This window comes from Anopheles gambiae, chromosome 3 (genome assembly GCF_943734735.2).
Source record: "Anopheles gambiae chromosome 3, idAnoGambNW_F1_1, whole genome shotgun sequence".
NCBI classification, from domain to species: Eukaryota; Metazoa; Arthropoda; class Insecta; order Diptera; family Culicidae; genus Anopheles; species Anopheles gambiae.
In genome coordinates this window covers 97,332,351-97,358,820 of record NC_064602.1, presented here as the reverse complement: position 1 = coordinate 97,358,820, position 26,470 = coordinate 97,332,351, and the positions used below count along the sequence as shown (strand labels likewise).

The window sequence follows — 26,470 nt, the reverse complement described above, 5'->3', positions numbered from 1 at the left end:
GGCGCAACAACACCGACCACCGCCGTCACGGCCGCTGTTGTCCCCGACACGCCGAAGGATAATGGCATGGGGACGGGCATCATCACCACAAGCACCCCAATCGCACTCTACGGGCAGGTATGTATGTGTGTGTGTTGGGGGGTTTTTTGTGTGGCCAACGTGCGCCGTTGAACGAATGGGGGTGATAAATTGTATTCCAAATAATTAACCTAATTAACGTGGACACCGGTATCGGGGTTTTTGCCTCCCTCCACAGACGACTGCAGCATCCAACAGCAAGCTGGGTGAGCAGATGGCCGGCATGGGGACGGTGGGCACCATCAAAACCGATCCGGACGGGACGATGCAACGATCCACCAAAAGCCCACCGCGATATTCATTCATCTGAAGCGGAATAAAGGAAGAGCAACACAAAAACACCATGGGAAAAGGGAAAACGGGAAAAAACAGTGCCTACAATAATGTTGATAAATATGCACCCCGACTGCGGTGGTTACCGAAGTGCGCTCTCTGTGGGGCTCCCTCCCACTGACGGAAACTCTCTTTTTTGTGTATTTTTGACAATTTTTTCGTTGTTAATTTCCTACATGGTGGTAAAACATTAATTTTCCCACACACAAACACGCGCGCCCTCTTTGTCGAGGTGGTGCTGTTGCCGTTCGGTCAATATTTTATACCGCAGCGCGGTAATCAACCTCAAACATAAATCGCACATACGGGGACATTGGCACATTGCAACGTGCAACTATTTAGATTCTAGGTTAGGTTAGGTGTGTAATTGAAAAAGAGCAGCAGCAGTGGTTCGACCGACCCGATCAAATATCTGTTTGAACTTTCAGCTGTCCTGTGGTTGGAAGCGGGGGAGGAGAGGGGGTCATATGACCCACCTTTGCTCCTTTATTTAATTTATATCACGCAGCTGCTCGGTGAGGCATTTACGATGCGGTTAATTACGTTACCGGGTGATGTCCTCTTCCACGGCGTGTGTAAAAAGGACATTCCGCTGAAAATGGTGTCCCGGTGTCCTTTGGTAGGCCCGTTTGTATTGTGCCGAATCGTCGGCAATTTAAATCGATTCGTGTTGTGTTTTGTGGTGCTGCTGTCGAATTGCTTGTTGTACAATTAACAATTACACGCACAGCCGTGGTGTAGTTGTCGCTCCACTGAGCAGGCGAACCGCCGCCGCCAGCAGATTGTACCAATAAATGTATTTATAAGTAATGCTGAACATACACATCAATCATTGTGTCGGCTTCGTTCTCCTCGCTCCACACGCTTAAATCAAACACTCTCTGCCCGATCCACTCCCTGTACAAGTGCACATCGGTACAGATGATCGGTCCGGTGCCGCACGATTTCATACCGAACGATACTACGCCGACCAACCAATCCGACCCATCGATCCGTCCGACGACGGGCCCACCGGAATCACCCTGACAGGCGGTCGCACCCGGATTCCCCACGCACAGCGTCCCTTCGGACGGATGCTTCTGGCAGTCCTCGACGTCATGCAGCCTGCACTCGACCACCCGCAACCGATCGGGCAGCGTGTCATCATGGTCGATCTTGCCGAACCCGAGCACATCCATCACCCCGGGCGGGTCGTAATAGTCCGGCATCAGTGCAATGACCGCTATTGCCCGACCATCCACAACGAACGGTTCCTCCACCAGCGCCAGCGCGATATCGTACGGTTGCGTTGTACCGTCCTGGACGTAGCTTTCGTGCGCCAGCAGCCGCACGATCGGTCTTCGCTGGCCGAGGGTTTCGGAATCGCGCCACACCGTACCGGCGATCGCGCGTAGCTTCAGCGACTCCACCGCACAGTGTGCCGCGGTAAGGATGCAGCGGGACGTTACCAGCGTACCGCCACAGTGATGCACGTAGCTAACGACCATAAACTGTTGAATCTGCACCATGTAGGGAAAACTGTTTTCCGCTGCATCGCCACCGTTGGCTACGTCCGGTTTGATGTCTGCAAAGGAAAAGTTCCGGTTAGTAGAAGCTGAGAAAGAAGCGGGAAGCACTCGTGTACATATAGCCTTCACCAGCACAATTTCCCCAACTAAAGCTAGTGCAACCGCGGTCAACGTTGAACACATTTTGAGCTGAAACACTTCAAAGAACTCGGGCCCCGTTATCTGACCGCTTTATAAAAGTGAGCAGGTGCTGGGAAAAACTAATTAAACCGTTTTCTCAACATTTTACCAACAAAACAAGAAACAACATTCATTAATTAACACTCTCACCTTTGTTATGTGTTTGCTTATTACGGGTTTTTTTTTTTATTATTTGCCCCTTTTCTCGCTGCACACGTTTCTCACCTTGCGCAGGATATCATTTGCTGCTTTTTACTGTGGTATATCGTACGATCGTTTTGCGTGTGTGTTTTTAACAAATATCTTCTAGTTCGCATTCGGTTTATTGTACCACCACAAACACACGCACACACACACGCATGTTTTCCTGTGACCATCGCGTTTAAAGGATGCTTTTTGTCTTGCTTTCTATACACACACACACCAAAGAGTTGAAGAAAATAGCTTCTTGCGTAGTATTTCAATTATTCCACAAACGCCCGCTCTACAGGCTTTACTACTACTGTTGTGGCGTTTGTATTTGTGTTGTGGCGTAATGTATGGACATGGAAATAGGGGCAGCGGTTGAAGAGAAAGAGTACTATTATTCGCATAGTATGTATGTATGGCCTGTTGTTTTGCGTCCTACTATCATCGCATCCTCCTCACTCGCTTCATCCACTCGTACAATATGACAAACGGATGCGGAAAAGCTGCAAACACGTGCTTCATCATTTCTCAATCGTATTCGTGCCGCCTTCGTACTCCGGTTGGTTCATATACAATTTAAATCGTTTCGTTTTTTGTTTCTTCATTTCGTATCATGTTTTCTTAGTGTTTTGCACCCAAACACACTTGGCTGCATTTGCTTACATGTACAGCCACTCGCGGTTGCCGGCTTCGGGTACCATCATCGTGTACATATTTCCATTTAATTCTACTTAATTAGCGCACGCCTCCACTAGTAGTAGCAAGCAAACGAAATTCCCTTTCTCTAGTTTTGTTTTTTCACTTGACCACTTTCAATTTGCTCAGTAATTATGAATATTTCGCTACAGTACGCGCTCTCAGTGTTATGCGGTGTTATTACTCCTACTAGCTTTGATTTGTTACAGTGTGTACAAAAGAGAATGCAACTCCCCCGTTCTTTCTCCTGCACTTGGTGGAACGGGAATTTCTCGTTCTTCATTATCGTGATCATAGCGTGATTTCAAAAATTAACCATTTTCTTACTAATTTTACCTAAATAACAAATAATTCAAACGAAACCACGTGGTCTATATCCTTCAAGAGGCATAGTGAAAACTTAAAAACAAAAGAATAAACAATCATTGCGTGGGGAGGGGGGGGGATACATCTAGCCGCGGCAGAGGGACACACATACACACAGACACACACTTCGCGCACACGCACACACACACACACACATACGAAAACAATCATCACTGCGGAAGCGTGCTACTACTTCCTCCGCTTCCGCATGCTCAATCTTCTAAGGAACACAAAATGGGCAAAACGGGATGTTTCTTTACTCTTCCTTCTCTTCCACTACTGTTCACCGGGGTTGAGCCGGCGCGACCCGCTCTATGCCGCACGACTCGGTCGACGCCCCGACCGACTAGCTCTTGGTGATTGGAATGCCCTGCGGAAGGTTTTTGTACAGCTGCAGCAGCTGCTCCGGCGGCAGGCTCTGCAGGTAGAGGCCCGGGTTCGCGTACAGCTGCAGGTAGATCGGATCGAACGGTGGCGGGAAGGGTGCGCCGGCCCCGGGCGGTAGCCCCGACAGTACGGCGGCGGCCGCCGCAGCTGCCGACGGCGGTGGCACAACGGGAATGCGTGGCACCGACACGGGCGACGGTGGCATCGCGAGCGGTGGCGTGCCGGGCAATGGCGAACCGGCCCCGACCGTGGACACCGGCGACACTGGCGATCCCTGACTGGGAGAGGACTGCGGTTGCTGGTGCTGCTGCTGTTTCTGAGAGAACTGGGCCAACATGTGCAGCTTTTGCTGCTCCTCGGAGGCTTTCTGTTGGAGGAATTTTTGCTGCTGCTGTAGCTGCACCTGCTGCAGCAGCTTGATCTGCTGGCTAAGCGGATGGTTGGCGGACGTGGGCGAGTCCGCCTGCGGGGGATGATGCTGCGGGGACGGCGAGTTCGACGAGTGCAGCATCGAGGGCGGCACCAGGCCCAAGCTGCCCGGCGGCATCGGGAACGGTGGCATGGAGGTGGTGGCGTTCGGCGACGGAATACTGCTGCTGGCACCGGCCGGAGGCGGTATGCTTCCGGGCGGTAGGCCGGGCGAAGGGGCGGTAGGTATGGGGCTGGACGAGGCAGCCGCAGCAGCGGCAGCGGCCGCCGCAGCAGCCTGTGAGTTGGATCTGCGCCGCTGCGTCTTCTTGGCCGCCGGTGGAGCGAGCGGCGACTGGTCGGCCAGCGTGCCTAGCAGCTGCGTCAGCCCGGGAATGGAGGATTTGGAGATGCCGGACGAGGACAGTATTCTGGCCATCAGGTCCGGGTTCACCTTCTGCAGGTTGGCGAGCGTTTCGAGCAGATTGTTCGGCGACGTGCCCGGTCCCATCAGTCCGGCGAGCTGTCCGGTCGGTGGTGGCGGTGGCGGAATGATGGTACCGTTGGTCGAACCGGACGACGAGGAGGACGCGGAAGAGGGACCGATCGTGACCTTCGGGCTCGGTTCTTTCATCGGTGCCGCCGCACCGCCAACACCACCGTCTCTTAATGGCACTATTTCGTACGCTTTCGATTTCGGCTTGTGTCCCATCGCACTGGTGGATGAGGTCACTGCTGCTGCTGCTGCTGCGGCGGCGGCCGCCTGCTGACTTGGCACTGGAACTGGAATATTCAACGGCGTCATCATCGGTGGCAGTCCACCACCCATGCCGGGAGCAACGCCACCGATACCGCCGCCCGAGCCGTGGCTGTTTGTCGGCCCGGGCACGAGCGTTATCTGCAGGCTGGGCGCCGTCCGGGACGCTGGCCCCGTACGATTGGTGTGCCGCGCGTTGCTGGAGAAATCCATCACGGGCATCGGCGGCTGCTGTCCTTTGTTGGAAAGGTTTGCCGCACTGTCCATCGCGCCCATCATCAGCCCGACCGGTCGCGGGCCAGTCAGATCGAGCAGATCCGGCGCGGGGGCAGGCACCCGGGGAGGCACCAGCTCCTTCGGGTCGCCGAATATCTTGCCCGTGCGTGTGTACATGCAGTGCGTCTGGAACTCGAGCGGCGTGGGAATGCATTTGCGGGGCGCGTGGTCGCTGCGCTTCGGCGGCTCGGGCCGCTGGGGCGTCGTGTTCAGCTCCGCCGTTATGTTGATGCGCATCGGGTTCGGCGGACCGGGGCTCTTGCCGAGGCTGGAGAAAATGCTGGCACCGTTCGAGATCGGCGTCACCTCGAGGCCGCCCTCGCGCAGGATGTCCAGCTTGCGCTTCTTCATCGGTGGCAGCAGCGAGGGGATGGGCCGCATCGCCTGTCCCGCCTGCTTCCGATTCGCGGACGACGCGCCGGCCGGTGGTGAGCTGTCGTTCTCGTTGTCACTGTCGACGAGATCGATGACTTCCGTGGCGACCGGTGCAGTCATCGGTTGCTGCTTGCCGCTGTGATCTTGATCCAGCGCCGACCGTCCCGTGGAAATGGATCCACCCGCTCCAACCGGCACAGGGCCACCGTGGCCAAGGAATGCGCCCGCCATCATCATGTTCGCCGGGATCGGTGTGATCGTTGTTAGACTCTGACCGCCGAACAAGCTTGCCGAGCCAACGCCTCCACCCAGCAGGGGAATGTTCTCCTTCTGACTAGCACCCATGAAGCCGCCCGCCTCCATCATTATCCCCCCGGCGCCCTTGCGATCGTTCTTCATGCGCACGTGGCGCAGCGAGCTCGTCTTGGACGGCGTCGTCGGCACACACGCACTGGACGTGATCGAGAGCGTACCGCTGGTCGGGCACACCGACACTTCCTTGATCGTGAGGTCCGGATCCGTGCCCTGCCGGTTCAGCGGGAACAGGCTCAGCGAGGAGGCCCCCTCCGACGGCGACCCTGCACCGGAAGCGATCGTCGCCGACGCGGACTTGGGCGTCGTTGCGGCCGGCTCAATGTTGAGCTCCTGGCCGGATTTGTCCTGCTTGAAGCTGTACTTGAACTGGCCCGCCGATTCGTTCGGACTGCCAGCGCCCGATCCTACCCCACCGCCACCAGCGCCACCAACGCCTCCCGGTCCATTCTTATCGTTCGACTGTACCGTGATCTGCTGGATCTGGATCTGATTCGTGATCTGGATCTGGTTCGTGATGTGCTGCGGGCTTTGGCCACTGATCGGCTGATGGTGGTTGCTGTTCGGCTGGCCGGCGTGATGGTGATTGGCGCTGTGCGGATGGATCGTGGTCTGGTGCACCGTGATCGTCGTGTGCGGCTGCTTGATCTGTATCTGGGACGACTTTTGATCCTTCTCGTCCAAATTCGGCCGTACGATAACGGTCAGCGGCACAGACACCGGCGACATGCCGAGATGCACGCCGCCGTTCGGACTACCACCGCCCGCTCCATTGCTATCCTCCTTCACGGCACACTTGCCGCCGCCACCGTACGTGCTATCCTCCTTTTCCACCAGCTCCCGCTTCACCGTATAGTCCAGCCCAGCGGACCCGTTGCTCTCGGCCAGCTCGTGCGGTTTGCTGTCCGGATCACGCTTTTCCACCTTCACATCGCGCAACAGCCGCAGCTTGGCGTCCAGCTCGTCGTCCCCAAGCAGCAGCAGGGCCGTGTCGCGCTTCACGTCCGACTCTTGATCGCCGGCCAGCTCGCGCAGATGTTTCTCGAACGGCAGCACAATCTTCTCATACTTTCTCCGGCTCAGCACGCCATTCTCCGCGCCCGTGCCTTGCAGCAGCTGGTTCCACACCTCCTTGTCGGTGACCGCACTGTAGCCACCGATCTTTTGCACCTTCACGTACACCGCGTACAAGCTCACTGGAAACGGGGGAAAAACAAAAAAAAAACAATTGCAATTACTACCAGAAAAGAAACGGGTCACGCTTTTCCGTACCATTTTTCAGCGTTGCAGCCTGACTGTCCGCGTACTGGAGCGCCCGTGGATCGAGGAACTCCTGCAACCGCTGCAGGAACTCCCGCTCGGCCGAGCCCATCCGATCGTTCACCCGGAACAGATTATCGTCCTCCTCCTCCTCGTCCTCCTCGTAGTCCATCTCCTCCTCGTCCTCGTCCGCGTCCTCCTCGCGGTCGCGATCCTTCGAGGCGCCGCGCGTCGACGACGACCCACCACCGTCCTCCTCCCCATCCTCGTCCGGCTCCTCCTCGTCCTCCTCCGACTCGCCGGCACCGCCCGCAGCCGCCAGCGACGAGTTAGAGGAAGAGGAGGACGACTTCTTGCCGCCCCTGTTGTTGTTGTTGTTGTTGCTGCTGCTGCCACGGCCCGGCTTGCGGCCCGGTTTCGATTTCGACGACTTTTTGGACGACGGTTTTGGCGCCTTGGAGGTGGATTTGGAGCGATTGCGCTGGGACAGATGGTTGCTGCCCGCGCTCGGCTTGACCGTGCCGGCCGAGGCGGAAATGACGACACTGATCGGTTCCTGCTTCGTTTGGGAGGAGCCACGCGACGGGCGCGGATTGTACCGTGGCGTTGGGTGGAGATCGATCACCTTCTTGCCAGGAGATACCTAAAAGAAAAATAAGTTTTAAACATTTTAAATAAAATAAGATCTTGTTGGGGTCTTTTGACCGCCACCTCCATTACCTTGCTGTAGGAGTAATCGGAAATGTCCGACTCGTTCGATTCGCTCTCGTCCGAGCAGCCCTCCTTCTTCGTGTACTGCGACGAGTCGGACAGCGTCTTCTTCCGCTTGCCGCGCGGCCGGCCCTTCAGCTTGGGCGCGAGATGATTGCACAGCAGCTCGTGCGTCTCCAGCTCGGGATAGTCGAACGTTTCCTTGCAGAACATGATGCGCATGTTCGGGACGGGCGCCACGAACCCGCTCAGATTGGCCACCAGCGTGCTGCGCAGCCACGCGTCCTGCACGCCCTCGAGCCGCTTCAGCATCGACCGGTAGCGGCAGTAGCGCGAAAAGCTCAGCACTGCCACCTTCGTTACAATGTTTTCACCTGTTTGGAAAGCCGGGACGAGACAAACACACAGCTCAAGGTTAGTGATTCGTCCATCATCCACTGCCGTTGGCAAAATACTGTCTATCGCGGCCTCCCCTCCCGTGTTGAAGACGTTAAATTTGGCAGTTTGCAGTTTCATCGCTCATCTTTCTCCCGTTCCAAGCGCGACCCGAGCCGGGGCCTATCACGCCATCATCATCATCACCACCAACACTGTATACTTCACACCAGCAGTAAAATAAACACCCGTCTCCGCTGTCCGCTACACACAGGGGCCCGGCATAAAATTCGCTGATCAAGCATTCCGTCAACGGCACCAACACACACACGGTGTGTTTGCGCGATCAACGCCTACCGTTCCAGGAGAGTGGGGGAGAGATAGAGCGTCTTGGTGTTGGGCGTGCGCGGCCTTGTCTAGGCGCAGTAACGGCTACACACATTGGCTCAGTTTCGCAGCACGCAAAGATGACGGTGTGAGGTTGAAATCACATTTCATTGTTGGTGAAGAAGTTGCTTCGGGGCACACATTCCGCAAAGATAGGATTCTGTTAGCAAGTAACGTCAGTGCTCGTGTTGTGCATTAAAGTCTAACTTCTAGCTTGCCGTACACAGCCCCCCATCCACTACATTCAAACACAATACACACATTCAAACGCAGCACCCACCCACCCTGCTTGAAGCGGCAATACAACACCGATCGCACCACCACACGAACGTGCGCGAGGGCCGCGGAATTCGAGCAACACTGGCGTTGGCGTTTTCGGCAAACTGCGCGCACACACACATATCACCCCGCCGAAAAAAAAACAACCCCATCGTCGTCATCGTCGTCGTCTAACGCTACACCGCTTCATAGACCGCTGGATGCGCGAATTCACGCCCGTCGTCAGTTTGTGTGCGCGCGTACAACAAAACAGTACCGGCGCGGTGCGTGTGCGTGTCTCTCCCCCCAAAAAAGAGATTTCCCGATTTTCCCCCATGGCTTGCGTGCGAGGACTGTGTGTCCTGGTGGGAGTGGCGCTGTTTGTCCTGTTCGCGGATAGGCAGCTGGAGGAAAGTGTCGGAGTGGACGCCAGTATGATCTATGCCGGGATAAAGCTGCCCTTTCCACGGCACCGCACCTTCTACAAATCGGTCGGCGAGCGCAAGATCGGTCCCAACCTGTACGAGGTCAGCACGATCATCCAGGAGGACATTCTGCTGCGCAAGCGGTGCGAGTGCATGCTGCGGTATCGGTGTCGCGTACCGCGCAACATCTTCTATCTGTCCAAGTGAGTAGTGCTATCCTGTGCAGAACGATTCTCCGGGACGCTTCGCTTCGAATCAACCAGCGCCCCTATATTTATAGCCCCCGTGCGTCGTCCATAAAAACAACAAAACTTTCGACGCATTCCGCCGGGAGAGAGAGAGTGAAATTCCACCCCGAAAGACACTGTGCGGTGTGTTCTGCGCTATCTTTCCGAAACGCACGCACCATCGTCTAATTGATTTGTGCTACATTTATACACCCTTTGTGTGTGCTGCTGCTTCTTCTTCTTCATCCTCCCTCTTTTCTGATGTGTGTTCCTCTTTTCGTTTCGTTTGCTTGCTAGCCGCGATTGCCATCACCGCGAAAAAGTGTGCTGCGAGCTGCTGGAAAACGCGTACGAGTCCACCAACGATACGGCGGCGGCGATCGAGCACCACCACTTCGGAAGCGATAATGAGATCTAGAGAGCGTGCGGATCTCCTCCATCACCTCCTTCTTCTTCTGCAAATGCTAACCTGAATGCTTCTCCTTGTCCACATCGCCAAAGTCCAGCGATGAGTTCTTGCTGAGGTGTCGCGTCATCCCGAGGCAATCCTTCGCACTCTGCTCGTCGTACAGCGTGAGCAGGCCCCAGCTCCACTCCTGCTCGGTGTCGATCCAGTTCAGCAGATCCTCGGCCCGCAGTATCACCTTGTCCGAGATCGCCAGCACCTCATCCTGGAGAGAGCAAAATGGAAAAAGGGGGAAAAAATGGAATTACTATTATTACACACGATTGATTAAAAGGCCATCTCGCTTAACACTAGCTTTACGGGGGGCGGCTTTCGAAGAGAGAGAGCAAACATTGCATTTACACTGCACCTGATTCTTACAGATGATTATAGTAGCTTTTAACATTTGATGAGATTTTTATGTAACAGCTCAACATTGTTTTATATTTTATTAAATAAATTCTGCCGAAATTGACAGTGCCGTGTAAAGATTTGATCCATTCGAACGAAACATTCAAACCAGTATTTGCAAAATAGCTCATTTATGTGTAGCTCAGCTACTCAGAGCTCCGGCGTTTGGGTTACAACGCCATCTAGCGGCGAGTAGTGGAACGCGCTGTAATGCGCACACAGCCAAGACACAGTTTCATTTTGAGCACAACTGAGCTACCACTACACACAGAGCAAGAACATTTATTCGAGTAGGAATCTTATTGTATCATTTTTTTCACAAAATTAATTACAATAATCATTTTCCAATCTCTTCGAAGCAAATTAATTTTTATCATTGAAAAATATTGCCCAATTGATTCGTTCACGCAATTAATAGCTATAAAAATCTGCGTACTAGCCCCGCGGGGTGTTGTTTATGGAAAAGCAAGCTAAACAAACACAACAAAATAAAACTAAACGATGCCGCGCGCACAATAAAAAAACGATCCCATTAGTGGAACAATCAAGCGAATCGAGCTAAATGTGCGCTCGCTCTCAAGAGAAAGCGAGAGCGACTCCGGGTTTGCTGAATTGTGTGCCCCGAGAAGAAGCCACTGTCTCTGATCCACCGACTTTGCTTCGAGCTCGGACACCATCCTCCACCCCACCCCCTTCTTGGGTTGTTTAATTTCTCACTACAGAGCGAAGAGTGAGTTAAATAAAAATAAATTCATCTAATTATAGACATTAGTGCACACAGTGCCGCGACGCTACACCACCACGCCACTAGCACCAGTGTTCCCGAACGAACCCGCGAACTGGCCGGCTATCGATGCACAAATCACTAATATCATACACACACACACATTTCGGGATGGCCAATATATGTTGGCCACATGCCGGGCGAATACACGCACTGTGGGACACTGTGCGCGATAGGGAAGAGGTTTGTGAGAAATATAGGCAAACTTAGAACACCACACACACACGCACACACAGGCGCATCAGCATGATATGAAGTTGTACGATAACACAACATTTTGCTTATCAATTTTATCGGAAGATGATTTGATACGCGCGTTCTCTCTTTTCTTCCATTTCCTATCAAACCAACACAAATTCAATTTAAAGATAAAACGTATCACCGCCACCCACTGATGGATTGAATTAATTTTTCTATTTGATTATCATTTGCGTCCTTTTCAAAAGTGCTTTAAAGCCCTTGGGGCCGAACGGGCGGAGGAGTAGCAATGGCACCAACAAAAAAAAGCGTAAATAAAAGATGGTACAAACTGCGAAAATCCGCATCAATTAGCATACACACAGTCACGGAAACACAGTCGACCACCACCCTCCAACACCCGTCCTCACCACTTGTATTTGAGTTCAGTGACTCCTTCGGTTGCGATGGTGTTGTGGGGGGGATTATATGTATATGTAGCATGGGTTCGACGTGCGCACGCAATATTTTCCCCCCAAACTGTCAATGTCTGCGTCAATATTCCAGCAGCGAGCGGAAGGGCTGCTCCCCCTCGCCTCCATCGGTGGGTGAGGTGTTAAAAAGTTAGGCAAACACAACAATCAAAGAAGAGAGGCAAACACACACACATAGAGTTGATTTTGACACACTTTTTTCCAAAAACCAAAAACAAAAACACCCCACAAGAGTGAACCCCGCGAAATACAATCCTCTAGCAGGTGAGGGAAACGGTGGCAGCACAGGGCACAACACACGACACAGGGCAGAGGGAATATATAATAAAAGCTGAGAACGTGTGGGCGGCTGTTGGCCAACGGTAATGCCAAAATTTTGTGTGAAGACAGACAGACCGACCGACTCTCAAGAGCGCAAGCAAACGCCAGCCAAGCAGCCGAGCCGAGCCGAGGCGCGCATTGGCATTGATCAACAATTTTGTGCGAGCCGGAAAACTTTTGATCGACATGAGAGAGAGTGAGAGAGAGCGAGAAAGAGGGAGAATGAGGCCGACGGTGGCCGTGGGAGGAAAAACAAACCTCAAACAACGTATTCGCACTTTGCCAAATCGTTTAGAAGGAGAAACTATTCGATGGTCTTGTAAGGAACACAAAGAAAACAGTGAAAAAGTACATTATATTAAAGAAGGAGATTCTAGCAACCGAATGGACGAGCTTTACTATTTTTAATAAAAAGAAATGTTTGATAAAGTATTAAAAAGAATTATTAATTTAATCAATATTGAAAATACATAAATTAAATTATTTATAAACACTATCTTCGATGCAGAAAAATAAATGATTTATGTTGATCAAATCACACACACCTATTATTATGTTTATCTCTCTAAATAGAATGTTTATTATTGCATTTTTTCCCCCCATTTACATTTTTGGCACATTCATCAACACCGATGCAATCTCTTTATTTGCTTAGTTTGTGCTTTTCATCCCCGACCGCTTGTCCGAAATTCAATAACTCTCTCCTTCCTTCGGCACAACAGAGTCCATAGCACAGCCCTTCCGTAAAAAAAGAAAAAAAAACCCTCAAACCAGAGACCCCGAGAAAAAGCCATAAAATTCTTCACCGGTCCGGCCTAATCTACTCCGAGAGTACGGCTGACAGTGGTGGGTGAAAGAAGGGGTAGCAGTAACAAGCAGCTACAAACATCGTCTCGATTTCACGAACTATTCACCTTCGGCTTTTCCGAGTGCGCTAAGGAGAACGCAGAGAGAGACACACACAGAAGGAGGGAGGAATTCGCACAGACTCTAACTTCTTTTTCGAACTGTTTTTCGTTGCATTTTATTGCGCTTGGAAAAATAGACAGCACTCACACAGAACGCACAGACACAAACTGGAATATGACGAGGGCAGGGCGGCGTGCGTGTGCGGAAGAATATATCTGGCCCTAGGACTAGAGACTAAACGGGTGCGGCAGGGGGAACGGGTCGAGAAAATGTGCTAAACACAGCATGGGGCGGTAGTAATAGGGCCGCGGAAGAGCACAGTAGAGGAAGCGACGAAAGGAAAATACTGAAAATAGACCAAACACACGCGGGCGAGGTGAAGCAAAGAGCTTTAACTCGAACGTGGATGATCGGTTGGCGGCGGCGGCGAAGTAGTGATGAATGTTGAGGACAACGGGCACAAAAAACACACAAAACCGTACACAAGACGGCCGAAAGGGAAAACCTAGATATTCCTCTCACCGTCCATTCAATTTCACTGGCAGCGCGCCCCGGCTGGCCGAGGGAAAATTGACAAACGCCAGCCAACCCCAGCCAACCAGCCAGTAGAGCGCCTATTCGGAAGCGAAGGCGATCGATATTTCGATTTTTACTGTACGTTACAGCACACCATCATCTGGGTGTGTTAGAGTAAGTGAGTTAAGCGCACCGTACCGATTATTCAGCCGTTATCAAGCTCGTAAAAACACGGCAAATAATAATCAACTCGGAAAGATCATTTATCGCTTCTAATTGCATTTTGCCCGTCCTTTATTGGCGTGGCGTTGAGAGTGTGCGCGTTTGTTTGTTGAGAGAGGCCAGCGCAACCTAACCTCCCTTCCCTTTATACAGTCCCCCACACAACACACAAATCTCTTATCAGTGAAACACGTGATTAAAGATTACAACACTCTTTGTGTGTGGTTGTGTATGTTTAGTCGCAATCTTCATCAGCAGGCGACAATTAGAAGTAAGTCATAAATTAAAACTAAACACAAACAAAAAATCACACAAATTATGATACCCCGGCCGCCTCTGCTACTACTACTACTGTGCAGCTCATTATGGTGTGCCAATAAAAGCGTCTTGTTTTATGCTTCCTAAAGCAACATAACACCATAATCGCATATCAAAATGCAACCCCCACCGCACGCAGCCAGCCGCCAGATATCAGATAAAGGAGAAAATTGCAAACATCATCACGGAGCGGTGGCGGCGCGCGGGGTGTGTGGCCACAGGAGCATTTCGGTCACCCCCCCCCACACCCCCCCAGAGAGACAAGTGTGTGTGTGTGTGTGTGTGTGTGTGTGTGTGTGTGTGTGTGTGTGTGTGTGTGTGTGTGTGTGTCTGCAACATGAAAGTGTCGTGTCTGGTGGCGAGGAAGAACCGGTTATCGACCTCCGCAAGCCAAACACACACCACACACACACATCTCTTCTCGTTTGCTTGGCGGTTTTATTTTTTGCGGTTCGAGGACGACATCTGGGGCGGCTGGTGCTGCTAGAATCCGAAAAAAAAACTGTAAAGGCAAAAGACAAAACGCAACTTTTTGTTGTTGTTGTTGTTCCTTGTTGCCATCGACAGTGCAACAAACAGTGCACACAACACACGCATCTGTATACGGGGGAGAAAGATACACGGGAGATGAGATAAGAGTGCAAGAGTGCACAGCGCACACACAGCAACGATGATGCAAAATATTCTTAAAGTCTGAAACTTACTCCAAAGCCAAGTAGGTTCGAGAATGAGTGGAAAAATTGAGGTTTTTTTGTTATTTCACATGCAAACTATTCCCAATGCCGCATACAACACAGCCCGGACGGACTTCTCTTTGAATTTTGTCGTACAAAAATACAAAAAAAAAACCCTTTGAATGGAAAAGGAAAGCAAAACACAAACAAACTTCTTTTTGTTTTTCAAAAACATCGACCAGTGAAAACATGCGCTACAAGTATCGGCTTCATTTACATCCTCTCGAAGATGACGCGCGGTCAATGGCTAGGCTAAATAATCGTTTTTAAAATCACTCCACAACAAAAGCTAGCGATAGAGCTAGGGAAACAAATTATGTTTGTGCTGCAGCAGTTGCAGTTGCAGCGGAGAGGACACAAAGAAACATACATACACACACAAACACGCATTTGCATCCGCGTATCAATTGCAGCGAGCAGGCTGGGTGGGGTGTGGTTGTGTGTGTGGTGGGCCATTGTGTGTATGTGTGTTTTATTTTTAACACCGATTCGGGCCCGATGAGAAGAGTGTGTTTTACGTCCGATTTTTTTTCTTTCTTCTTTGTATTGTGCTAATGTGGTACGAAGAAAGTGACGCTACAGAATGTATACTATGCAAAGCGCAACATGCATAAAGTCTCACGCGCATAAGTCAATCGTGAAAAGCATGGGCGATGCGCATTGCAGCATGGCAAGAGCATGTTCGCTCGAGGTGCCGATGCCTCTTAAGGTGCACTACTATTTACCGCACGGGGAGAGGAAGACGCGAGTAATCATATTTTCAATCGCTATACCCACTCCCCCACCCCAGTCCGCCCCCCCCCCCCCCCCTTTTCGTTAAGTGGGAGGGATAATGGCCAGAATGCAAAGAGCGCGATAATGATCAAATCATTCATCAAACATTCGTTCGCTATTTTACAGCTTGAGAGACAGAGAGGGAGTGCGTGTGTGAGAGAGAGAGAGATAGGGATCTTTTTGTGCTGTCGTGTTGTTGTAGGCTGCTTGGTTCGATGCATGAACCGGTGCTTATCTGGGGTGCTTTAGCATCAGTCGTCTTACTTTAACGGTCATATTATTAAACGTATTTAAATTGCATACATATTTTATAAGTAATATTAATGCAGATGCACAAGAAAATGAAGGCCAAATGATGTGCAAAATAATACAAAATGAAATACTGTGCAAAAACAGCCAAGCAAACAAAACAACAAGCGCCCAGCAAATAAGCCCATTTACCCATAACCATATCCTGTATAATTATTGCTTTCGCATCATCGCGCTCTCCGCATGCCGAAAACGCAGCCATTCCACTTGTGCCTGTCATCGGAAATGTCAAACATCAATCAAAATGTCAGAGTACTACCAGTTGGATTTTGCCTGTTACCGGTGCGCAATAGAACACGCAAAAAAAGCGCGAGTGCAAAGGTTAAACAAATTAAAGTATTGGGATTGGAAGGGAAATAAAACATTGAAACCATTCCAAACCATTGATTCCAATCGGTGCGGTTCCAAACATGCCACACAGACTTTGTATGTTGAAATAATTAGTTGTTTGGCACAGAAATCGATTACTATGAGCATTAGAACTTTAAGCGAACTTTCTCCCGGCTGCGCAAATCAATTTAACAAATTAAAGGTACGTTTTTCTAATTGCATTCTGATTGTATGTTATCTCCCGCTCTATTTTTCTCTTTTTCTCCCGATGACCTATTGTAGGGACGTGATGTTTGTGCTAAATAAAAACGAACCCAAAATGAAATGGTCCCAGCACATCGCACCATGCGCATCATCCCGATGGACCATCAGTCACACATCCACAAACCAGCAATCATCAAACTATCGACCAGAGAGAGAGAGAGAGCGAGTGAAAGAGCTGCAAAACTTTGCTTTATGTTGCTGCCACTCTGCTATGATTGCACCATACCCACACACACACACACACACAGCACAATTAAAAAACCAGTTTCGATGGAAAGCGAAAAGAGTGAGTTGAGTTGAGCGGAGCGCGGTCGGAGGCTTCCCGGAGCGGTTGGAGCGGGCCATCTGGGATGCCAAACGGGACGAGTGGAGGGTGAGTGCCGGCAGAGTGAGAAAAAGTTTTTCTTTTCATTTTCTGGCTTCACTAAAACCAAACGCAGAGGTCAGGGAGGTGGTGGAGAGGCGGGAAGACGCAGAGTGCGTCTTGGGTTACACAGAGCAAGCGCCCCCCGTAACAAGTGAAACCGTACAAGCGAGCGACGCGCAATGGTGTACAGAGTCAAAAGGGGCGGCGAGGTCTGGTCTGGAGAGAATGCTGCACCGTCAAATCGCGTAACGGTAAGTAACACAAACCTTTGTTTTTTAAAGCACAGAGTTTTGGAGTAGTTACACCACATTAAATAAGGAAATGTTCTATTCTCCTACTTCCGATGTACAGCAAAACACGGATGAAGAAACATTCATCGTCCACCAAATTTTAGCATAATTAATAATGCAAATATAAATCGATGACGGCGTCGATTTGGCCGCGCAAACTCCCAACAACGGGAAGGGGCAAGCGTTGGAGCGGCGTTGTAGTATAAATTTATGCGCCTTGACCCCATTTTAATAAACCAGCAGCAGCAGCAGTAGCGCGGGAAAGGAGAAGTCCAGTCCATCCGAGACCAAAAGGGCCACCACCACAGCCATCTGCGTCCCCCTGTCTCTCTCTCTCTCTCTCTCTCTCCCCATCTTGATACGATTCCTATTTGTCGCAAGAAGGAAACTGGAACGTTGCCGCCGACTTTTATCCACCAAACCATCACCACCATTTTGCACTCGTGCGTGCGCTACCATTTTCCGGTTTTTCTTTTGGTTTGTTTGTTTATGGCCAATGTCGGCGCAGTATTATTCACGTTTGCGTGTGCGCTTTGCATTCTTATCAGCAGGGAATGGATACAGTTTTTCCCCTTTTTGTGTTATGTTACTTTCTTCAACATTAAATGCATGTTAATTGCATCAGACGTTATCGGATAAAGGTAATCAAGTTGCATTACAAGCAATATTAAATATATTAAGCAAAAAGTGCTCGTTTATACATCTAATTATAGACCTGATTCATGAACTATTGTTGATTTTTTACTTTACTTTCGCCTTGCCGCTTTACCTTTCTATTCAAACCTCCAATGAAACAAACAAACGTCGAGCAGTCTAAATGAGTAAGTAAACATAGAATTATGCAAAAAAAAAAACTCATACACACAACTCTTCCCCCTTGCAGAGTCTTTGTAGTCACATATTAAAGGGTAAACGCACATAACACACATCATGGCACGAGGGGAAGACAAATAACGCAGCAGCAGGCAAATGACAATGGCATTGGAGTATTTTGTTCAACTTGTGTTTTCTTTTTTTTGTTGCGTAGCATTTCCTGTTATTATTATTTCCCTTCCCTCTTCATTTGCAGTGCTGCATAAAGTGTAGTACAAAGACGAACGATGTACAAAAGCATATGAACTGTATTGAATATATATTTTATAAAAATTAAACTTAATGTTTCAACCCATGCAACAAGCGCAACAAACGTGTTATTACTATTTAAAGAATAAAATCCTTCACATTTACCGCGTCCATATGTTTTGTCACGGTAATAAAGGTCTGATAAAAAACAGAACCTCTCTCTTGTGTACGTGTGCGTTTGCCTTTTCAAACCGCCGAGAGAGGAAAAAAAAAGCAATACGATTCATCGAAAAGGAAAATTGTTTGAGGAAAGGCATAAAGGCAACAAAGAAAAACACAAAATCTTTACTGTCACTGGTTTAATGTCGTCTTTAAGAAGGGCTCGCTCGCTCTCTTTCCCCCTTATTCCTTGTGCTGCACGACACCCCAATCCCTCAGCTCGCTCGCTCTCTATATCTGATGGAATGCAACGCGATTTAGGGTACTGGAGGCGAAACAGAGAGAACGAAGCACCGCGCAGATAGAAAAATTATCCCACTCAACAAGCACACAAACGCCAAACACACACACACAGCACAGGGCGAGAGAAGAGGAAAGAACGCAATAAATTAGTTTTCTTGACCCTCCCCCTTCCTCCTCCTTTGTGCCTTCTCATACCATGGCCAGCATTACACCACTACCTTCCCTTGCGCTTGCCACTGTCCCTGACCCCGTTTCCGCGCTCTCCGGGCCCGGTGGCCGGAGCGAAGACGGAACATATTTCGGAACACCCGAACCAAACGTCAGCAGCAGGCAGAGGGAGGGGGCTGGAGGCGAGCAGGGCTGGAGGAGGTTGGTGTGGTTCATGTTATTTCGTGTGTTTTATTTTTCATTCCTTCTCTCTCGCTCTCTCGCTTCACACAGGTTGGGGTGAGCTTTGTTGAGCTGGCTTCGTGGCCTTCACCGTGGAAGAACGAGAGACCCCCCTCGCGGTCGCGGTCAGGCCCTGCCAGTGCGCACCAAGAGCCGGGGACGAGGCATTACGAGAGACCCCGGAGACCCAGTGCCGGAGGGCGAGAAAGAGGCACAACCGTGCAGCAACAAAACTTCGTGGTGGTGGTGGACGTGGTGGCAATGGTGAGCATTGCATTGCACATCTCCCACCCTTCTCCTCGGGCGCTCTCTATCGATGCGGTCTACGGATCTATGCGTTTTTTGTTCTCTAGTCGCATGCCCTCCCCCTCCGTGACTCGCGCGATTACAACCTGGCTTCTCCCCGTCAACAACAGCGTGCAAAACACCATTTCCGACCAACGAAAAGGTACAAGCGGACAGGGCTGGCTTTTTTGTTTTATTATTCATCGATGCTTCTCTGCTCGGGCTCACGAGCGCTCGAAAGGAAGCCAGCAGCAGCGAGAGTGATTAGGAAATGCGCGATGGGCATAAGCATTTGGCGGTTTGACGGTTTTTACAACACACCCAGCGACCTGACCAGTCACGCCAATGGCTGAGAGGAGAAGAGAAAAGTAAAATCAAATCGAAATACACACAAAAAAACTGATGGCAAAGGAGACGAACTCCACAGGAGCCCAAGGCGAAAGCAACAACGAGAAGAAAGGGCGGCAGCAGTATTTTATTTCTAGTCTCCGCAAGTCAGCGAAAACTTTTACGCTTATCGCTTCCTTTTCCTGACACACACCACCTTCTCCTATTGCACACTCACCAGATAACGGCACGAAATGTTGTTTCAAAATGGTAAACATTCGTAATACAAAGCAACACACGGTTATAGAATTAATGGTTGTGAGGGCAGGCAGTGTTTGGTTTAAAGAAGGCAAGAACAAAGTGCCACGAAGAATGACTTTTGTCTGTTGCAATAATTGAACAATATTAATATAAATTGAAAATTTTCTTAAGTATTATTTTATACAATAAGTTCAAAATAAGTGTGAAATTCGATATTAATATTATTAACCCATTTTATATAAAACGTATAGGAAACGTATAGGAAACGTATAGGAAACGTATAGGCAACTCTTCAAAATTCAGACAAACAACATACCTCTGACAAGGGCACAACCTTCGCAGGGTATTTCAATTATGAAAATTTATCAACTTCCCCTGTCTGCCCTGACCTCACGCTGTCAGCAGCAACAACAAGCAGCACACAGTCGTGTGGCATCCGTCCGTCCTTTCCCAAATATGGCAAACCACCACACACACACTCACACGCTGCCTAAAATCGAACTTTATTTCGACCTCAACAACAACTTCAACAACTTGAACTTCATCAACGAACAGAGAGCAAAAAAAAAAGAGTAAAAGAGCGCGCGCAGCAGTGGACGAAATTCGCACAATCTCATTAATCGCCAGGCAGGTGAGAAATTTGCTGCGGTCCAAAAGTTGGGTGCTTCCAAGTTGATTTTTGTCTGCCTCCCCCCGGAGGAAACCGGGAAGTAGTAAGTGTTGCGGCGGCGGTTTGTGCTATGATGCTATGCTGCGCGCTTACGAGAAAGTGGGTTGCATTTGCTTCAACGACGCCACTCACAGGTATAGGTGTGTGCGTGTGTGTGTGTTTTTGTTGTCGATCTTATCGAACACTCATCAATGAGCAGCGGCGGCGTGTGTGCGCGTCTGTTGCAGATGCTGCTGCTGCGGTGCTGTGGCGATGATCTACATCCTGCTTCGCTCTCACTTTCACTCATCATCATCGCACGCAATCTCGCACTCTCTTGCTGCCTGCCTGCTGGTGAGCAGCGGATTGAGAATGGCTTTAAAAACAGTGCTGCTCAACTCGAAAAACAAAAGAGAGTTTTTTTTTATTAAATGCAACATGATTTTACTTTTTTTTTAGTTGACATTACAAGAAATAATACAAAAATACAAATAATTAAACCAATAAAATAATTTCAACATACTTCAAATTGGGGTTGCTCTCCACTGACAACGCTGCGCCGCCACCACGTGGAGAAGAATGTTCCATGAGCAGTTTAATTGCAATCTGACATACGTTTTTTTTTTGTATGTACCCCGTTCGTTATGAATATTGTATGAAAACAACACCCTGACCAGTGAAAATGCACGACACACACATTAAAAGCAAGGTACAACATAACCTCCTGAATGCCCTATCATTTACGCTCAGCGTAGCTACATGACCTCGCTCGCACTCTACACCAGTGTGTAAAAAAAAGGGGGGGAGGGGGGGACAGAAACATACATTTCATTATTTGCTCTTTGTGGTTATTATTAAAAAGGTTCGGTCGCGTTAAATAGTGCCACAAAATCACTTTCACTTCGATTGCAATAACTCACAGCAAATTGGAGCTGTGTGCAAGAGAAGGACAAAAGGCATGTGAAGTCAACAGAATTGAATAAAAAAGCAATTTGTTTGACATTGTATATAGTTTAGCTACAATAAGTTATAGTGCTTATTGTTAATTGTTAAATTAAGTAAAATAAACTTATTTTAGTTTATATAATTTACATAAACGTTATCCAACAAACCCTTTCAACAAAAATGAATAGTTTCAATAATCAAATTCCATAGAAAACACGCTATATTTCAACAATCAATGTAAATGCAACACGCCTCCTTTAAGAAGTGAACAATTTCATTAAAGCGTACTAAACAAATGGTCCGATAACTGATTGGAAGTATGCCACACGCGCCCCCCCTCCCCCATCCATCTCCAACATAGATATCACATTCCTTTCGTACTTCACATCCCCCCTCCTCTCCTGCTTCATGCCCTCAACACCCTACCGCCCCCCCACCCTCCCCAGAACCGAACCCCGCATCATCACAGCGGCGACCCAGGGGCAGAGCACTTGTATCAAAAAAACGGTTCGCCATTCATCTGCCCACGATATGCCCCTTTTACAAATAAAACACAATTCAACACAACATTGCACTGTGCGGCGTGTGCGAGAGAGAAAGAGAGACGCATTCGTGCTAAAGAGAATGAGAGATAGAGCGAGTGATTCCCTTTGCCACTTCCCCACACACACACCCTGACAATCCAACACCCCTGCGCGTACGACGGGACGACGGTTTATGCTTATTTCCCTCACTGGGTTAAAGCACGTTTCGCTCTCTCTCCGTTTCGTTCACTCAGCGCTCTGAATGCGCTCGCTCTCCTGCTCATTCATTGCTCGCTGGCAGTAATCATATACCCCCGCGGTGAGCCCCGCCAGCAGGTTTGAGCTCTTTTTTTCTTTCTTTCTTCGTTTTGCTGTAAACGAACACACCCCTGATCTCCCCCCGTCCCTTAGCGCTTCCCACAAGGGGGGTAGTTTATCGAAACGATCTGCTCTCCTCATCCAACATCGACCAATTCAACCGGATGATGTGGCTCGACGACATGGGACGACAACACAGCATAATGTGTGTGTGTGTGTGTGCAGCAGATAGAGATAGGAGGGTGACGATCCCCTGGGGGAGTGGTGGTGGCGTGCGGTAATGTAAAGTATGTTAGTTGTACTTTTTTGTCTAACGGCTAATGCTCAGTGTTGAGCAATAACAGCCGTGGCCCAAGAACCTTCGAAAAAAGTACGCTCTAGGTAGGTAGAAGAAGGTGGCAAAAAACTGGTGAAGGTGACAATAAACAATCAATTCTCGGTTTGTGTTGCGTTAGTACAAAACCCCTGTACCATACAATCAACACAGTAGTACTAAGAATTAGTGAAATAGATAAGCAAATTGTTTTACTATGTACTAATTAATGTACGATTTCTTGAATGAAATGTAATTTATGTAAACTTATTGCAAGTTAAGTGCTGTTTAATAATGCACAGAAAAACGTGTGAAATTAATCCTTCCGTTTTTACTTTCCGCTCGCAACACACAACACCTGTCCCACACCCCATTATAATGCGATGGTCCCTTTATCTTTGTGCACTCTTTGGAGATTTACATACATTTTCGAGGGTTGGAGGATGGATGATGAAGGCCCCATTTGGTGAAACATTTCACGTGGCGCACGAGATGGAGCACACACTAGTGATGTGCTGTATGGAGCGCACCCACGACTCCGATCCGACTCCGACTATTGTTAGTTCGATTCCGACTCCGGCAAAATGGAACCACTAGATCCGCCCGGAGTCGGAGTCGTTCGGAGTCGTCCGGAGTCGACCGGAGTCGTCCGGAATCGTCCTGAGTCGCCCGGAGTCGTTCGGAGTCGTTCGGAGTCGGTCGGAGTCGTCCGGAGTCACCGGAGTCGGAGTCGTTCGGAATCGTCTGGAGTCGAGCAACTCCGAACGACTCCGATCGACTCCGACTCCGGGCGACTCCGAGCGACTCCGGACGACTCCGGACGACTCCGAACGACTCCGGACGACTCCGGGCGACTCCGACTCCGGGCGACTCCGAACGACTCCGGACGACTCCGGACGACTCCGGACGACTCCGGACGACTCCGGACGACTCCGGACGACTCCGGACGACTCCGAACGACTCCGAACGATCAACGACTCCGGGCGACTCCAACTCCGGGCGACTCCGAACGACTCCGGACGACTCCGAACGACTCCGGTCGACTCCGAACGACTCCGAACGACTCCGACGACTCCGAACGACTCGGACCCCGGGCGACTCCGGACGACTCCGGACGACTTCGAACGACTCCGGACGACTCTGGACGACTCCGGACGACTCTGGACGACTCCGGACGACTCCGGACGACTCCGGGCGCCTCTGGGCGCCTCCGACTCCGGGCGATTCCGGACGACTCCGGACGACTCCGGGCCTTTTCGGACGATTCCGAACGACTCCGGATATTGCAGCGCGGACCTACCTTCCGGAGTCGATTCCGAATTTATCGGAGTCGGATCGGAGTCGACTTCGGATTTTTGCCAACTTTACCCATCACTAGCACACACACACCCAAAAAGGCATCAGCTTCCATCCAAAAAACACTGTAGAAGTCAAGGCTCGCGACGGAAAAGCAAGTGACAGAATATAGGCAATAGCGAGCAGGAGAGAGATTAGAACCGAAATGACATCATTTGCGTCACTCTTCTACGCCCGTGGCAAACCCTCCCCTGGTGGTGGCTTTCGCGGTGGTGTTGTAGGACACCGCTTGGATACGTTCATTCCTTCAACAAGCTTTTTCCTATTCTTGTTATTGGCCCGGGACTTTGTGTGTGTGTGCGCGCCCGTTGGTTGGGTTTCTCGCGGCAGTGTTCACTTTGCCTTTCGCTCACGTACCCGCCAATCGGGCACGTACGCAAGAGCGGCAAGAGGCGGAGAAACTGGAGCTACTATGGAAGCTCTGGAGGTCTGGAAATGTGCGAATGGCAGAGAAGCCAGCTTCCAACCGTCGTTTTCAATGCGAAGCACAACCAACAACAGCCGACACAACAGCGGCGGCAGTGGCGGAAAAATGTGCACCAGCTTTTTTTCTTTCTTCTCTCTATTTCTTCTAACGCACAAAACCCAGCAGCTGAAATGTATTGAACGAGCGCAAACAAAGGAAGGAAAACCTCATGTTCACCTCGTGCGCTTGTTGTTTGGGGCAGATGAGCTAAATCGAGACACACATCCAACAAGGCACGTGTAAAATAGACTAACAAACTTTAAAACTAACATTTGAATTTTAAAATCAAGTCTGTGATAATATCTAACAAACTCTTCGCTTTAAACTGTGGCTACACAATCAATCAACCTTTGCTCACTTTCACAACTCAAAACTAACGAGCAAAATAAATGCTTTTTCTTTCAAAACCATTTTAATCGTCAAGCCAGGGCGCACCGTTTTCCTTTTCCTCCTACAATTCGCCCATAACGATCCCCGGGTGCTGCTGATGTAATGCTGACAACAAATCAAAATATTCATTGCACCCCCTTCTGCACCCTCTCCTTCTTTTCAACTGATAATGGGGAGGGAAAAACGCGCACACACACACACTTTCGCACACTTAATATGCTTATCTCGTACAAGTTTGTTCGTTCGGGTGGTACGGCGGGACAAGGCAAATAATTACTTCTGCCTACTTCCCCCAACCCCCCTCCCGGTTGGGGTGTATGTTATCTTCCCCGGCAGTACCACTCCGAGCCCAGTGCTCATTGGAGAGAGGATACAATCTTATCTAAATACACACTACTCCTCGTCTCGTGTTGTGTCAAATCGAAAATCACGCAAAAGTGTAGCTAATGCTGCATGATGCACTCGAGAATGAGCACTCGAGAAAAAGTGCAACGTGGGACGACACTTTCTAGATTAAATTGTCAGTTCAACGATTCACCTAACGCCTAATTTATCGGTATTTGTACTGTACCATTCCTCCGCTCAAACAAATCGATTTGCGTGTCGATTTGTAAAGCTCTTTTTTCTTCTCTTTTCTCAGCAGCAAATCTTATCGCCCACCTAAATCCACTTCACACACAGAGGGACAGAGGTTGGGGAGGATGGCATATTGTCAGCAACACGCTCATTAACAATCCTTTTGCGACGAGCACTGTGTGGCTGCTACGGATACTTCCTCTCTATTACATCAGCTTTGCGCTGCGCGTCACTTATCAACCCTCCTGCTGCCCCATCTTTTAGCCCATTTACATCGAAACAAACGCTCGCTCTACCAGTGTACTCCACCACCACCACCACCAGAAATAAGCCTCAAAGGGGGGAATGGAGAGGTAGGCAGGTGCGGAAACACTCTCATGTACACGCCTGAACTGCACACCGTGTGTGCGTTAAGGTTAACTGCAATTGACACGGCCAAACTGAGAAAGAGTCATGGCTGCTGCTGCTGCTGCTGTTGCCCTTCTCCGCCCGAACGAACATCAGCAACACTCCCCCCCCCCCCCCCACACACACATTGATAACGAAGTGACGAGCGATGGTGTAATGTGTGGTAATAAAATAAAAAAATAAACGGAATAAAAAGTACCATTCTACACTACATATTGTACAACAGCAAAAAAAGCGATCTCGGATCAGTAGCACACGCTGGCGGAGGGCAGTTGAGGTGGAAAATGTGTGCAAGCATATGCACATGTGGTCGGCTGAATGGAAGCATAAATTTTTATGCTTCTCCACCGACTGCAGCACCGAGAGGGTACCGGAGTACATTAAACGGGTTCATGTCGGGGTTCGCTAATGGGGCAGAGCAATGGGCATTTGAAGGATGGGCAATGAGAAAATGAAAACAAAAAAAAACGCTGAGAAGAAAATCATCATCACGAAACGTCCACACCAGGGCAGCAGAGAGCAGTTTCACGTGAACTAAATCATTGCCAAGTACCGTGCTGACACA

The 26,470-nt window shown here is 49.7% G+C and overlaps 3 protein-coding genes across 10 annotated transcripts in view; 1 reads left to right on the top strand and 2 right to left on the bottom strand.

Moving 5' to 3' along the window:
- Positions 1-558: 558 nt before the first annotated feature.
- LOC1280382 (trypsin) lies at positions 559-2,211 on the bottom strand. The gene is made up of 2 exons (XM_061662224.1): positions 2,036-2,211; positions 559-1,975 (listed from the first exon to the last, which is right to left on the bottom strand). The coding sequence occupies exons 1-2, from the start codon at positions 2,100-2,102 to the stop codon at positions 1,212-1,214; spliced, it is 831 nt and encodes a 276-aa protein (XP_061518208.1). The 5' UTR covers positions 2,103-2,211; the 3' UTR covers positions 559-1,211.
- Positions 2,212-2,250: 39 nt separating this feature from the next.
- Positions 2,251-26,470, bottom strand: part of LOC5667807 (uncharacterized) — a 63,187-nt gene continuing 38,967 nt past the window's right edge. For all 8 annotated transcript variants that reach the window (XM_061662219.1, XM_061662221.1, XM_061662217.1 and 5 more), the window contains 4 exons: positions 9,978-10,179; positions 7,846-8,210; positions 7,138-7,768; positions 2,251-7,061 (listed from right to left, as the gene is read on the bottom strand). In XM_061662219.1, the coding sequence (XP_061518203.1) occupies positions 3,697-7,061; positions 7,138-7,768; positions 7,846-8,210; positions 9,978-10,179 (4,563 nt within the window). In that variant the 3' untranslated portion in view covers positions 2,251-3,696. The remainder of the gene's footprint in view (positions 7,062-7,137; positions 7,769-7,845; positions 8,211-9,977; positions 10,180-26,470) is intronic.
- On the top strand, positions 8,610-10,428 carry LOC3291551 (uncharacterized). The gene is made up of 2 exons (XM_551878.4): positions 8,610-9,484; positions 9,806-10,428. The coding sequence occupies exons 1-2, from the start codon at positions 9,078-9,080 to the stop codon at positions 9,924-9,926; spliced, it is 528 nt and encodes a 175-aa protein (XP_551878.3). The 5' UTR covers positions 8,610-9,077; the 3' UTR covers positions 9,927-10,428.

Excerpts from the sequence above, each read along its gene's own strand:
- LOC3291551 (XM_551878.4), top strand. The coding sequence starts at position 9,078 with ATGCGCGAATTCACGCCCGTCGTCAGTTTGTGTGCGCGCGTACAACAA. Across the intron at positions 9,485-9,805 it reads AACATCTTCTATCTGTCCAA|CCGCGATTGCCATCACCGCG; the intron begins GTGAGTAGTGCT and ends TTTGCTTGCTAG.
- LOC1280382 (XM_061662224.1), bottom strand. The coding sequence starts at position 2,102 with ATGTGTTCAACGTTGACCGCGGTTGCACTAGCTTTAGTTGGGGAAATT. Across the intron at positions 1,976-2,035 it reads TGTGCTGGTGAAGGCTATAT|ACATCAAACCGGACGTAGCC; the intron begins GTACACGAGTGC and ends TTTCCTTTGCAG.